The sequence below is a fragment of the Crotalus tigris genome, unplaced genomic scaffold, assembly GCF_016545835.1.
Source record: "Crotalus tigris isolate CLP2741 ecotype Arizona unplaced genomic scaffold, ASM1654583v1 scf7180000017899.1852299, whole genome shotgun sequence".
NCBI classification, from domain to species: Eukaryota; Metazoa; Chordata; class Lepidosauria; order Squamata; family Viperidae; genus Crotalus; species Crotalus tigris.
Window position 1 is genome coordinate 397,726 of NW_024096711.1, and position 15,328 is coordinate 413,053.

The 15,328-nt window shown below is 44.0% G+C and overlaps 1 protein-coding gene across 5 annotated transcripts in view; it reads left to right on the forward strand.

The window, feature by feature from the left end:
• Nucleotides 1-15,328, forward strand: part of COL18A1 (collagen type XVIII alpha 1 chain) — a 180,428-nt gene that overhangs the window by 81,244 nt on the left and 83,856 nt on the right. For 2 of the 5 annotated variants that reach the window (XM_039344195.1, XM_039344197.1), the window contains exon 1: nt 1,906-3,594. The exons of 1 other annotated variant lie outside the window; for it this stretch is intronic. In XM_039344195.1, coding sequence (XP_039200129.1) covers nt 2,019-3,594 — 1,576 coding nt within the window. In that variant the 5' untranslated portion in view covers nt 1,906-2,018. Of the gene's footprint in view, nt 1-1,905; nt 3,595-15,328 lie in introns of those variants that run through there. 2 more of the 5 variants (XM_039344196.1, XM_039344198.1) reach the window with 2 other exon arrangements.

The window sequence follows — 15,328 nt, forward strand, 5'->3', positions numbered from 1 at the left end:
GCTTAGCTAACCTTGCCTGTATTTAGAAGCTAAGTTTTGCCACCTGTTGAGACAAGTATTTCATAGTTCCAGCCCAGCTTGGGTTTGCATTCATATGTGTGTGTGTGTGTGTGTGTGTGTGTGTTTTCCCCAATGCTCTAGAGTCTAGACTTCTTAAGGTATTGCTTGCTTTGCTGTGTTGAGGTGGATTAGGTTAGAAATTTTAGATGAAATAAATTATATACCTCCACGCCCATCACATTGCTAGTTGAAAGGACACTAAACAAGATAAAAGCATTTTGCAGATGCTTAGCAGGTAAGCTGGGTTTCCCTTTTGCTGATCTAGGCATGCCCAGACCCTAGAATGATTTGCTCAAATAGAAGCATGGTGTTTGTCATCTCAGGAACATTTGCACACAATAGCCCACCTTCCCAAGACAAATTGGAGCTTGCACAATACCAAACATGTTCAACTATTTCATTTCCTGGGCCATGAAGCTTCCAGCCCATCCCTGCTTTCAAGTAGCTTTGTTCAAAGTTATTGCATCAGGAATCCCATCTGTTTCTTGTCCTGGTTCTACTTACACATAAGTAAGTTCTTTGGACTCTAAAAATCCCACAGAAGGAAGCGTAGAATTGAGAACTTTGGCCTAATAACTACTTACACAGGACAGGGCAGTTAGTCTAACACGTTTTTATCATGTAGGATTTGACATTCACTCACTTTCTGGGCATTTGTAAGGGCTAGTTAGATACTATTGATAATTCTACAATGGCAGAAGAACAGATAATCCCCTGACATTAGAGAGCCTGTTTATTTAGAAAACTAAGCATATCGCCTGAGTAAATGTTGGTTTCTGTTTAATCCTATTCATTTCAGCAGGGATTGAAGCTTGTTTTGTTGTGCTCCAAGCGCAAAGTTGAAAAGTGGAAAGTTGAAAAATATCTCAGCTTTTTTCAAAATAAAACATCTCCCAACCCTTATATAGAGATTTTTTTTTAAAAAAAACACCTGTCTCAAAGTCTGGTGCTTTTGTGATTGTTATGAGTCTGGGTCAGTCTAATTTGGTAGAATTTTTAAAAAGAACCTGTGACAATAAGCTGCACTGGAAAGTTGAAGAATGCCCTAGAAAAAGGACATGGTAAACCATTGCCATACTGTTACTAAATACATTGCATAGATCAGGGGGTGAGCATCTATATGGCAACTTTATGACCCATGGACTTCCAAACCCATATTTCCTGAGCCAGCAGCATGGCCGACTTGGGAATTCTGGGAATGGAAGTTCTCTTAATTGCTCACCCCTGGCATAGATTGCTATAAAGTCATTGGTGGTCAGGCCCAGCCCAGAACAGCCTTTTAACAAAAATGCACTGAAATCTAATTGGCTGTCGCTGGATCACGTCCATGTTTCTGAGCAGGATCTCTCTCTGTGAGGTAAACTAGTGAGTGAAAAATGCTTTCTTGAATGAGTCAGAACATATTTCATCCTCTGCAGGTTTTTGGATGCTTCTCTTCTCCCTTAGATGGGATTTCTCTGGAGAAAAGCATCTGTGCGCTGAAGTTAATGGTTGGAGAAAGAAGATGTAAGCAGCTAGGAAAGGGGAGAAAAAAAAACCCCTCTACCTTTTGTTTTCAAATCGGTTCAGGGCAGGGAGGAGCTTAATGTGCCCAAATATTCTCTAAGGTTTGGGTGGAGGAGAGGAAGCAGCAGGCTGCTGAAATTATGAAATTGCTAGCTTCCAGGCATGCTTTTCCATCGCTTGGATATAGTAAATAATGTGGAAGAATTCAATTTAAGATCTACTTGTATATTCGTTCTGTTAAAAGCCTTCCCAGGCTGTGTTTGAAAAGTATTGGTTTAATAGGAGACAGGCTGGAGGGGAGGGCTTGGCTAGCCACACCTCCCTTCCTTTTACTGTATATCTGCCTGGCCGAGAGCAGCATGCTTCCTAACCCCAGAACTCCAGAGGACAGATCAATGTGAATTCCTTCAGTCACCATTCACTGCGCACCTCCCCATAGCAACCTTTTTTGAATGGCTCGAGCAATAGTCAATGCTTGGCTTCTGCTGGTGCTCTTCTGCTGCTTAGCCAATGCTCAGGGCTGGAGGAATTGGTTTTGGAGAGATTCAGGAGAAACCACGCTGTCTCCCACGAAAGCTGACGAGGCTGAAGATGAGACAAGCCAGGACCTTTCCACACCTGCAGCTACCATCAACCCAAATGCCCTCTTTGAAAATACTACTGATCCTGAGCCCAGGGGGAAAGTGGGGACCATATTTACCCTGAAGCAACCAGACTTTACTGCAACCTTACCAGTCCCTGCAGCAACATCGCCTGTCCAGGAAGAAGGCAGAGAAAGAAATATTACAGGAGTGGGAGTGGAGATCCTCAGCGTGGCTGAAGGCCTTCAGAATTTGGTTCAGCTTTTGGAGGAAAAGACAACCAACAGGACAGAGAGGACCAAGGTATCTGCCACAGCTGAGACCAGCACATCACCTGCCCCTGTTGCAGAGCCAGGGAGTACCCACAACATTACTGCTAACTTAACAGGCGACATCCAGACCTCCCTGGAAACTAAGAAGCCAGAGGGGGGGGCAACAAAGCTCGCTCGTCTGTGGAACAAAGACTTCGCTCTTCTGTGGAACAAGACACGCATCTTCCCGAAGAAACCTGGGAAGCCACGGCAAGGTAGTGCCTCTTTCTCATTTTCACCTGATGGTCATTTCAGTGGCACCATGTTGGTTTTTCAAGAATCTCCAGAAGCGGGGCAAGAAGTTGCTTTCACCCCAGCAACAAGGGCAACCTGGGGCATTTTCTCGAAAAAACAAGGGATTTTGCCTACTGCAAAAGCTTTGAAATTGCAGGAATCCCACACCAATAGCAGCAGTAGTGGCAGCAGCAGCGGCAGCAGCAGCTTGCATGCAGGAATGCCTTCCAAGGTGGTGGGTACTTTAGACAACTGGGTGCTGCCTTATGTTACAAATCCCAGCCAGCCTGCCTCCAAAGGCAGTGGAGCACACCTCAGCTTTAAAAGCCACCCCTTCTTTAAACATTTTGGGATAGGAGTAGCTCATGCAAAAACAAACCATTCTAGAGGTTCAGTATCTAATTCCAATGCAACTAATGTTATGGATTTCCCCTCTGCCAATAACTCTGACTCTCTTGAGTTTCTACTAACCTACGCTGTGCAACGTAGCAATAGCAGTTCAGGGCTTCCTTCCTTCTTACCTGGATTGACTCCATCAGCTGGCCGGTGCTTGCCCTTACCGACCAAGTTGTCGTATTGCAACCACCTGGGCACGAAGCATTTCCGAGTGCCGAATTATTTGCACCATGGCAGCGAGGAGGAAGTTTGGGCTGCTTTGCATGAGTGGGAGGGGCTTCTTAAATCTCGGTGTCACCGCTACTTGGAGTGGTTTCTCTGCTTGCTACTGGTACCTGGGTGCAATGCTTCTCTCCCGGTCACACCACCGCCCTGCCGGGGATTTTGTGAGGCCCTGAAAGATCTGTGTTGGACTCACTGGAAAGAGGGGCACCTTCCAATATCCTGTGAATCTCTCCCAGAGGAGGACGGTCCATATTCATGTGTATTTGTAAATGTTTTAGCAGGTAATAAGGCAAGGCTAATCGTCTCTTTTCCATTCTTTCCCACCACCAGGTAAGCTCATTTTGTGATAGATCCTGATATATAAAAAGAAGAGCTACTCCATCGATCATGGACGCAGGCTAAGTAAGGGCCAGAAAAGAAGGAGAAAGAGAGATAACCACCATTTCTCCTAACTGCAAAGATGATGTCCAGGCTTTATGATGCCAAAGCAAGCATCGTTTTAATATGAACTTCTTAATATATCAGGGTTTCCAAATTGGGGTGCTCTTCTGATGTATAAACTTCAGTTCCCCCAAATCCTAGCCAGCATTGTCATTGTTGAGAACTCTGGGATTTGGAAGATACCCCCCAAGAGAGAGGGTATCCAGGTTGGGAAAGACTGCATTCTTCTATAATAATGACAGATTGCTTGACAACCAGGAGAAAATTACCGCTAATAGTATTGGCAAAGAAGGGGGCAGTGTTTGGCAAGATTACAAAGAGCCATAATTCTCTTTGTCAGGGCTAAGACTAAGGCTATTATCTACACCCTTGATTCTGTAGAGTGGAGGCAAAGCAGCACTAGCTGACAGGAACGACCATGTGTTTCATCAATGTTTCTCTACCTCAGCAACTTTTGAGATGTGTGAAGTCAATACCCATGATGGCTGAGGAATTCTGGGAACTGAAGTCCATACATCTCAGTTGTCAAGGTTGAAAAACACTTGTGTTGGATTAACATGCTGTTGTTTTGTAGACTTCAGACAGTTTTGCCCCCAAAGTTGTTAAAGGTTCTAGATGCCGTCTTGGACCCTCAAGTGAGAAATGAATGGATACCGAAAAAGAGATAAAGGGGCAGCATGTTAAGAATTAGGGTTTGTGATTCTTTGGATATGTGAGTAACTTAGAAGAAGAGCTTAAATTCCTCCTCTGATTTGACCAAAGTAGGTCAGGAAACAGTGGACTGCTCTTAACAGTATTTTTCCTCCAGTGCTTTGGGCAGAGGCGTCTTCTTATCATAAGACTATAGCCACAGAAGAACATATGTGATGATAAGCAGAAAGACTGTTCTTTTAAAATGCTTTGCAAGAAGCAATAGGATAAGGCAATCTTATGGGGTTAGAAAGAGAGTTGATCATGTGCCTGTGTGAGTTTGTGCACATTTGGGCACAAAAGAGGAAGAAAAAAAAGCACGGATGCAGGAATTCTAATAGACAATCAGTGTAATGTAACTTTGATTTTTTAAACAATAGTGTTATTAAAATTTACAATTGCAACAACAGTGTAATGCAATTTTTAGAGTAGCACACGTGGAACAATTCTTTGTTTCATTTCATTTTTGTACTCATTTTGAGCTGTAGCATAATGCTCTTCTATTTATCTTTGTTAGAATCAGTGCTGAAACTGCATTCCAATCCAAACTGTACTTTAGAACCTCAAAAAAAATGCCCCCTAATAAACAGATAAATTGTTCCTAAAACCCTTCTTTTCTTAGGAATCTGGCCCTGGATGTTTCCACGTTTCCTATATCTTGGAGTTTCTTTTCACCATATGCAGAAGCTGTAAGTTTCAGAAAACAAGTTCCTACAAGACAAGAATATTTCTTGGTGTGCCTGTGATATCTCAGATTTCTGCTGGCAAAGAATATTCCACACACTCTCAAAGATTTAGAACTTGGGGGTCATCCAGAACATTTGTTTGGCAGTAGATTGAGGACAGACAAAAAGAAATATTTCATGCAACATGTAATTAATCTAGGATATAGAATATCTGGCCACAGGATGTTACGATAGCTGCTGTTGGCTTCAACAGTTTTTTCTTACTGATAAATCTATCTCCCCCATAACCTGTACAATAACAGCTATTCATCCATAATTATGTAGGGGCATCCATGTTTAGAATCACTCTGCTTGGAGGTAGACAATAATCTGGAACTGAAAGTCATTTGATATAGCTTTTGCTTCCCATGATATTGATAGATATATGGGTTTTTTTGCCCCACTCATCAAAAGGAGTTTTGCAAGTTATTGAAACAATGGCAAGACCTGTTTATCAGAGATGAAAAATAGATGATTACACACACTAGGATTAAACATTATTCTTTGAAAAAGTGCTTTCAATTCTCTGAAAAAGAGAAACTCCTGTCACTGATTAGCAAACTCTGAGGGCAAAAAGGGGGTGGTGGCTGTTATCATTGTGACTTGCTTGAAATTTCCCAAGAAAGTTTAGTTGCCTGAGCAATAGGATAAGAGTGACAGATGCTTGTTACGTTCTTCAGTCTTGTGGATGTATGAAAATAGATGGGTGTCCCCTTTGAGTTTAAAAATAATTTGGAGCAAAAATAATATACTTTCTAAACTAAGAAAAGTTGAAAACTGAGCCTATAGAAATGAAGCACATTTCTACATGTGCGTATGTGTAAATTGTCTAATTTAGGGACTTCCTATTGATACAAACTTGAATAGAATTTAAGGGATCATTTTCCATTTAGGTACTAACGAAATCAAGATTGGTTTAACCTTATCAAAATTGTTTCATCTTTTTCCTCCGGGTCATAGTAAAGCCAGCTAATACTGCCTCTTAAATTTAAAAGAGATAGAGGGTAGATTCAAATCCTACACTAATTTATAATATGGTTTGTTACAGTGTGTTACATGAATCTAGTCACTGTGGTTTGAGTTTCAAAGTTGGCAAAGAGTCATTTTTATATTGAAATGTTCTGCAGACCTCTATTTAAATGAATACATTTTAATTCAACAGATGTGTGTTGCACAGCAAGCGATTGAGCAAGCTCTCTATCAAGAATAATATCTTGTAAATCTTCTGAGTTACTCCAGATTCCTATAAAACCAAGCATATATATATATTAGCCTTGTAATTAAATCAAGACCATAACCATTATTTACTTAAAATAAGCTCTTTTATCAAGAATTGCACACTGAAGGTTGGCTGATGATGAAGGATGTGTATGAACAACTATATTTTAGTCTTGCTTGTCAGAATGATTTGTGTACTGCCCTCAGAGGAAGCAGCCAAACTGATAGGAAATCTGCCTTAGAGATAATTTCACTTCAAACTTCTCATTATTATTTGTGGTCATGCTTTGCTTGGAAAGCCAAGGCCTTCTTATAAGACCTTCATCTCTCAGATTCTGATTGTAGTCCTGATTAGATCATTATAGATTCATTTGGGTGTTAATTTCATCTGTGGTGTCTTGGACTGATCTGGAAAGAGTGCAGAGAGGAGCAACAAAGATGCTGAGGGTTTTGAAACTAAATCCTAGTGTGGGAAGTAAAGTCTTCATCCTGGTTCATCCAAGCCGGGGATAAATAAGCAACATGGTGACTGCTTTGGCAAGAAGGTTACAGTTTATTGAAGAGGCAGAAAGATGATTCTTGCAGGAAAGAGCAGAGGGAAGAAGGGGTGAGCACATGGGCTAGGGGTTTTTATACCCCCTCTAGTCTTTTGTTTGGAATAGTTTCCTGTTCCTGGCATGAACTTTGAGGCTATTTCTGAGTGTTTTTCTAGGCCTTGATATCTGTGGTTTAATCCTATTATCATATCCTGCTTCCCTGGTGATGGGGCTAATGACTCCTAGAGTTTGGGTGGGGTATGCAGATTTTCTCTTTGTCTTTTTGAGTTCTCTGGCTCCAACTTTCTGATGGTTTTACATCTGCATTTGTATAGGGTTGGCTACTGCTTGGGGCAAAGAGATGAGGCCAGGGTTAGTTTTTGGTTTTAAAAATCCTTTTGAGGAAAAATATATTTTTCTGCCCTTTTAATATTTCCTTCTCTGGGCTAACTTCCCTCACTAGGAACAGCATTTAAAAGAATTAGGGATGTTTAGCTTAAAGAAGAGAAAGCTAAGGGGAGCATTAGAGCAAGTAGTCTTCTTGTGCATGGAGGAATGTCACAAAGAAGAGGAAAAAGATTTATTCTCCTTAACACCTGAGGGGAAGACAAGAATCTGTAGGCGGGAGCCCTTCAATGTGAGATCCAAACTAGAACTCAGGAGCAATTGCCTGACTGTGACTATTTCCGAATGCATTGGACCACTCTGTCTCCTGAAGTTGTGGGTGCTCTGTTACTGGAGGTTTTCCAGAAGAGCCTGGCAGCCATTTGTCTAGAAAGTTGATTCCTGAACTGGGCAGGCACTGTACTAAGAGCTAAGGTCCTTTCCAGCTCTAGGTTTTTATGATTATAATCCCTATTAACTTTTAATAGATCCCAACAAACCAGCACACAAATATATGCAAGCTCTTCATCTAATAAGAAGTTACAAACTCCAGAAGACTGAGAAGAATGAGAAAAAAATTGCAGTGTGGGTAAAGATAGATATTATAAACTTAATGGACTTGCTAGAAATGGATGCTGTGTGAATTTGGTTACAGATAGCAATTAGGGAGAACCCTTTTGGTGTAGTGGTTAAAGCATCCCCCTAGAAACCAGGAGACTGAATTCTTGTCCTATCTTAGACATAAAGCCGTGTGGGTGACCTTGGGCCAGTTATTCTCTTTCTGCCCTAGGGAGGAAGCAATGGCAAGCCACCTCTGAAAAAAACTTGCCAAGAAAACTGCAGGGGCCTGTCCAGGCAGTCTTCAAAAATCGGATATGATGGAATGGAAGGGGCAAAAAAAGCAATTAAGAATGAAAGTAAAGGCCAGCTGTTTTCCTGGTTTACTGAAAACAAAAATGCCACTTTTTAACCAAAGTATCATGCAATATTTTGAGATGATTCAATCATCACAGAGAATTGTTTTGAATGTCTAGGCAATTGTTCACTCTACATCTAATGCTCTGTTTAAATGTCGGCAGCACACACCCATCAATAAAAGTCCGGGTGCATTGGAAGTTTCTAATCCCTAATTTGTTGCTTTACATTTGCATTATGTGTGCAAGAGATAATTTCCATCTCCTGCTTTGTCTGCTCTTTCTTCTTGCTGTTGCCGTAGCTATTCTTTCTATGCCTTCTCTGGTTGTTTCCAGTGTGTCTTCCAGGTGAGAGAGCACTAGCAGTCACACAGTTGCCTGTATTTGCCTGCCAAATACAGGAAGACATTTGTGGCTCAAACTTTTTGGAGATCTTTTGTTTGTCACATAATTTTCCAGGCTTCTTTTTTTTTTCCTTTTCCCTTAATTATAATATTGTATTATTGACACTACTATATCATTTTCCTACATTGATCTAGGTAATAAATCATTTAAAAGACAGTGTTGTTGAAAAAAAATATACTCCTCACAAGATATTTTCTAGTTAGATTATCCTTATTTTTTCCTTTATGGGAAAGATAAAAAATCTATTTTAGTCACAAGGCATCTTGTCTATTAAAAAACATTGTGGGATTATTATTTTTTTAATGTTCTGATGGATGGCGGAACCTATTTTAAGGGCTGCAGTCAAGTCTGTTGAGAAAGGCACCCCCTCATAAAGTTATTTATGCCCAAGCACTTTTTTCCCTCAAGAGGCTATGGATGCACCTCCCTTTTTTCAATGTGCTTCTAAATGCTTTCCCTCCAGGTAGAGAAGGGTGGTTCCTGGCGTCATTCCAGTCTGGGAAGTATTTACAGGAAAGGCAGAAGTCCAAATGCCAAAAGAACAATGTGGGGGGCCATCTGAGCTATCTTGGGTCTGATCTTCAGAAAGAGGGAGTTGAATTTTTTCCACCTCTTTCCTTTCTCTTGACAAATTTCCTCCTGAGTGGAGAGGTCTGGCCAGTTTTGAAACCCCACATGCAGAGGCGCACCCCTCTGTTTCTCTCTGGCTTCTTCTACGTGGCCTTTCAAAGCTTAGAGAGAATGGCTGGAATAAAGCAGCCCTGTTTTCCTGGCTGAGCAGAGGTTCATACAGGTTCACTGAAGCTCTGGATTTCGTGATCTGGTCCCATGCATTTCAGATATGCTTGCAGACTGCCATGAGGTTTCTGTAGATTTTAGTCCCAAAACATGTGGAGGTTGCCAAGATGGAAAAAGCTAATCTGAGATCACAGCAGGCAAAAACCTTGGTTGCCTCTTCTGGTTTTAAAGGGCCAAGAGTGGCCTCGGGGAATGCGATGCAAATCTCTTTCCAGCTTTTAATAAATATGAAATTTATCATTCAGTTACAGTGATTTTAGCTTCCATGCATTAAAATAGGGGCCCTCAACCTTGGCAACTTTTAAGTCTTGTGGACTTCAACTCCCAGAATTCCTCAGCCAAACTTTGCTAGCTGAGGAATTCTAGGAGTTGAAATCCACAAGTCTTAAATTTGCCAAGGTTGAGGGCCCCTGCATTAAAACTCCTGTATTTCCCAACACTTCTGAAGGTTTTTTCCTCCTAGATTCTATGCAGAATAAATTAGATACTATCCAGAATAAAATTTTGGGTAGAATTGAAAATCACTTCACAGACAGTTTGGCCAGTCTTTTTGACTTGCTGCCTTGTTTGTGGATCATTAACTTCCACATGTTGCGGACTGGGGTCAAAATGCTATTTGTGGGTTTAGGTTCATTTTAGTTCATGAGACCAACATGTTTATGAAATAGGGCACAAATGGATAAAAACTTTCACCATAGTAGAAAAATAAAAGAGTTATTGTACCTTATTCCTCAGCATCAGTAGTAGCTACAGGTGTGTTGTATGGCAGAGTTCTCCCACCTTTCTGGCTTTGCGGACTGGCGGGGGTGAGGAGAGGGGATGGTTCTGCGCAAGTGGCCAGCAAGTGCGCGTATAAACATACTCACTGCTCATGCAAATAGAGAGCGCGTGCACACATATGTCTGCTGCACATGTAGGTGGGGATGCACGCACACGCTCACCCGCATTTCTGCAGCCCAATTGCAAACAGCTCACTAGTGGGCTGTTCTGTTGCATGGGACAGAAAAATAGGGTCAACTGTGCTTAGAGGCTTATACACTATAGTATGTGAAGAATAGACATCTTGGTCTCTTCTGCAGGTTTTAGACCAGAAGCCCCCAACCTTTTCGGTACCAGGGACCGATTCTGTGGAGAAAGATTTTTCCACGGACCAGAGAGGGCGTGGTTTCATGTGCTGCCTGCATCCTGCAGATGGGGCTTTCCTTGTTTGCGCAGCCCGGTACTGGTCATTGGGGACCCTTATTTTAAACTAATCTCTTGAAAGTCCCTTCCAGCATGTCCAATAGTCGGGAGTTCTGGGAATTGTAATGCAAAATATCTAAAGGTTAGCAAGTTATCTAACAAGCATCAACTGAACTAGCAGCAGGCTTCAAACTTTCCATATGTTTGAATGGTGGTGGCACTGCTGGCATGATTTATCTTAAGTCAAACTCAGCCATTAATATGGCCAAATAACTTAAAGACAGGAAATTAAGGTGAGATCAGTTAAAACCATTTTCCCCTAATTCAAGTCCTAAATATCTGGTATTAGTTTGTGTGTGTCTGTTTGTGTGTCTATGTGTGTGTGATAAATTGGCCACTATTCCATTTATTAACAAATTTGTAAAGCTACCCATCTTGCAAAAAATGACCCTGGGCAATGTACAAGCAAAGTAATAAAATGATGATAATAATAATCTTTAAAAAAACCAGACAACAATAATAAAAATAAAACATAAAAGAACCCCAAGATAGCTGTTTATTGCAGTTTCCAAAGCCAGGGTAGATTTTGAGAGTTCCTATTACCTACTTTTCTTTAATTTTTCAATGTAATAAATACTTTTGTGTCTGAAATATTTGCCAGTTTCCTGCACATTAGACTGAAATGTTTGAAAGTATTATAATGGGGAAATTAAAAGAGGCACTTTGTTCTCTCCTCTCTCTCTCTCTCTCTCTCTCTCTCTCCCTCCCTCCCTCCCTCCTCCTCCTCCTCCTTCTTCTCTCTCTCTCTCTCTTCCCCCCCCTCCTCCTCCTCCTCCTCTTCCTCCTCCTCCTCCTCCTTCTCTCTCTCTCTCTCTCTCTCTCTCTCTCTCTCTCTCTCTCTCTCTCTCTTTTTCTTTTTAAAAAATAAAGCCTATTTGCAATGCCACAGTGATTCTAACCCAGCATAGGGATTCCTGTTGAGTCCGTGGCGGGAAAACAGACACGAGAAGCAGCTGGAGTTCTCAGTTTCTTTTATTCAGCGTTCAGCTTACAGGAAGATGGCTTCAGCCTCGCCCAAACGCCTCGCAGCCTCTTATATAGGCAACTCCCGGGTAAATGGGTTACTTTTCCCGCGCCAGCACCCGCGCATGCGCACGGCGCTGGCGACAGCCTGTCTGGTCCCGGGCAGCTTTGCACCTGCCCGGGACTGCCTGCAAACGCCCGAGCCGTTTGCAAAGGCTCGGGACATAACACCCCTTTCCCCCGGGCTAAAACTACTACCAACATACAACATTTATTTTATATGACATTTTGCTCCCCAGTGCTCCCACTGATTACTGGCTTTTGCCTTGCCAGCAATGTTATGTAATCTTCTAGATACTTAGGAGATTTCTTTGCTCTCTGTGACCTTCTTAGCTCTGGGTTACTGGCATAAGTCCCCTGACTGGAGGGAGGCGTGAGCCTGTTCTCTCTATTGTGCCCTGGTGTCTTCCAAGGACTGTGCCCCGATGCCTGGCCTGCTTGCTTGCCCACCGGGCTCGTCAGGCCAGGGCTTCTGTTGCTTTGTGACCTGGTTGTCCTACCTAGCTGTAGACCCTCAGGCCCCTTGAAGTGATAGCCACTGCTGGGCGTCTCTGTAGAACCTCCTAGGTCAGTCCAAGACCCGTCAGGAGGCTGTCCATTCCCTGAACCCCCTTCTGTGCTCGGGCTCGTGTGGGTTTCTGTACTTTCCCAAACTCAGGTGTTCCCTGATTTGTGCTAGGGGTGTTGTAGTCGGGACTTGGTTCCTCGACTAGCTCTGTGTATGTTTGACCCCCTGTAGGATTTGGGGTAAGGTCAGGCCAACCTTGGGAATTGTGTGCCAGCTCTCTTGCGGGGAATGATTTGTTGGGATGCCCCCGGGTATCCTCCGTTGCTGGAGTGCTGTGTGATGTGTGTGGAAAGTGAGTATGCCCCCGGGGTGACTCCCTGGCTGGAGTAGGCGTGAGTGCCTGTTGTGTGGGTAAGCTCCATGACTTTCTTTTCGGAGCAATTGCAGAACCCTGAGATGGGCCGTTTGTGGCTCCCTCAGTGGAGGTGGGCAGTAGCTCTTGCCCTTCCCTTTGCTCCAAAGGGTCCCCCTCCCCCCCTGGAAAAGACCCAGGAGTCTCATCAGAAAAGTCTCGCCTAGAGCGAAGTTGGTCGATGTGCCGCCGCAGGACACGACCGTTGTCCAGGGCAACCTCGTAGGAGAGAGGACCTGTGATCCTGGACACAGAAGCGGGGACCCATGTATGACCAGGCCCGTAATTGCGAGCCCAAACCGGGGCACCCACAAGTAGTTGTCTAGGTGCCCTAGGATGTGAGGTAGATGAAGGCAGTCTGTCCGGATGCAACCGGTCAAGTCTAGTAGTAAGTTGGCGCCCCCAACGAAGTTCAGCTGGACTTCTCCCTGTAGAAGTGGACGGTGTGGTGCGATAAGAAAGGAGAAAGTCAGCCAACCTGTGATGCCAGTCCCCGTAGGTGAGTCTCTTCAAGGCGTCCTTTGCGATGCGCACCATGCGTTCAGCCATACCGTTGGTGGACGGGTGAAAAGGCGCAGACGTGGCATGACGAATCAGGTTTGCCTGTAAGAAAGCTTGGAATTCGGAGGAGGTGAATTGAGGGCCGTTGTCGGACACAATGACATCTGGCAGCCCGTGTGCAGCAAAAATCCCCCTCAGTACCTGAATAGTCTTTGCAGTGGTGGTGGATGAGACAGGCACAACCTCAAGCCATTTTGAATGGCTGTCAACAAGGACCAAGAAGAACTGGCCCTGAAAGGGCCCAGCGTAGTCAATGTGCACCCTAGACCATGGGGACTGTGTTTCCTCCCATCTATGCACAGGAGCTTGGGGCATCTCTGGGCGAGATCGTTGGCACAGGTGGCATGCGTGTACCTTAGCCTCAATATCTTTATCTAAAGCAGGCCACCACAAGTGGCTGCGTGCAAGAGCCTTCATACGAACAATGCCAGGATGACCCTCGTGGAGGGATTCTAAGACCCTAGTCCTCATTGAGGTGGGAATGACAACTCTGTTTCCCCAAAGCAGACAACCCTGAGAAAGGGACAGTTCGTTCCTTTTGGACCAGAAACTCTGAAACTCAGGACTAGGGCAGTGCTCAGGCCACCCGGACAGGACCCAGGAGCGGACACGTGAAAGTGTGTGATCTGTACCTGTTTCAGCGGTAACATCCCTGGCACTAAGAGGGAGCTCGGGCAAGGCTTGGATTGATAGAATGTTGACAGCTGGCGCGGGGTCAGCTTCTACTACTGGCAGAGGCAACCTACTGAGGCCATCAGCATGGCCCATTTCTTTCCCAGGCTTGTGGAGTAATGAAAAATCATATGCAGACAAGAAAATAGACCACCTAAGCATTCTAGGGGAAATGATGTGGGGAGTCTGCTTACGTGTGGTAAACAGTCCCAGCAGAGGCTTATGGTCAGTGAAGACCGTGAAATGCCTGCCATATAGAAAATCGTGGAATTTTTTAATTCCAGCAACAACAGCCAGAGCCTCCCTGTCTATCTGAGCGTAGTTGCGCTCGGCAGAAGACAGTGTTCTGGAGTAGTATGCAATAGGAACCTGAGTTCCATCAGACCTGAGGTGACTCAGGACAGCTCCAACCCCGTAGGGGGATGCATCACAAGCGATGCACACAGGAAGAGACTCGTTGAAATGTGCAAGAACACTGTTAGAAGTGAGCAAGGCCTTGACTTCTTTAAAGCAAGCCTCATGTGCTTGTGACCACAGCCACACAGCTTGTTTGTCTAGTAGCCTGTGAAGAGGCTCAGCTACACTAGCTTTATGTGGAAGAAAAGAATTGTAGAAATTCAGGAGGCCTAGAAGGCCTGAAGTTCGGCCTTAGACTTTGGCCTGGGTGCTTCTAAAATAGCAGTTAGTTTGGATTCAGCAGGATGAATCCCAGCAGCATCAATTTTGAATCCCAGAAATTCAGTAGAAGGCACCCCGATCTTGCATTTGTCTTTTCTGAGCTTGAGGCCTGATTCCCCTGAATCTTAACAGGACAGCCCTAAGCCTTTCAGCTAGAATGTGTGTGGAGTCTCCTGCAATCAAGACATCGTCAAAGTAGGGGCAGACCCCTGGTATACCTCGTAGTGTGTTTTCCATTACGCTTTGGAAAATCCTAGGAGCGACATTCACTCCAAACTGTAGCCTTTTTACTTTAAAGGCTCCCCTGTGGGTCACAATGGTCTGAGCTATGGCAGCATCATCATCAACAGGCAGCTGTTGATATGCTTGAGCTAGGTCAAGCTTTGCAAAAACACGCCCCCCCTTGAGAGAGGCCAGGATGTGACTGACCACAGGAACAGGATAGCATTTGCTGCAATGCCTTATTGAGTGTGCATTTGTAATCAGCACAAATGCGAATGTCCCCATTTGCCTTTAGAGGCGTGACAATGGGGGTCTCCCACGGGCTGGAATCAAACAGGTTCTAGGATTCCCTGTTGGATTAGTTTGTCTAATTCAGTATCAATCTTACTTTTTAAAGCAAAAGGGACCCTTCTTGCTTTAATCCTAATGGGAGTGACAGTGGGGTCTAGCTTTAAGGACACAGGTGGTCCTTTGAATGTGCCCAGCTGGGGGCTGAAAACATCTGCAAATTCTTTGCAGACTTCCTGTAGGTCGAGTGTTTGTAAGCTGTTGAGTCCTGTGACGTGTATCCCCAGGGCCTCAAACC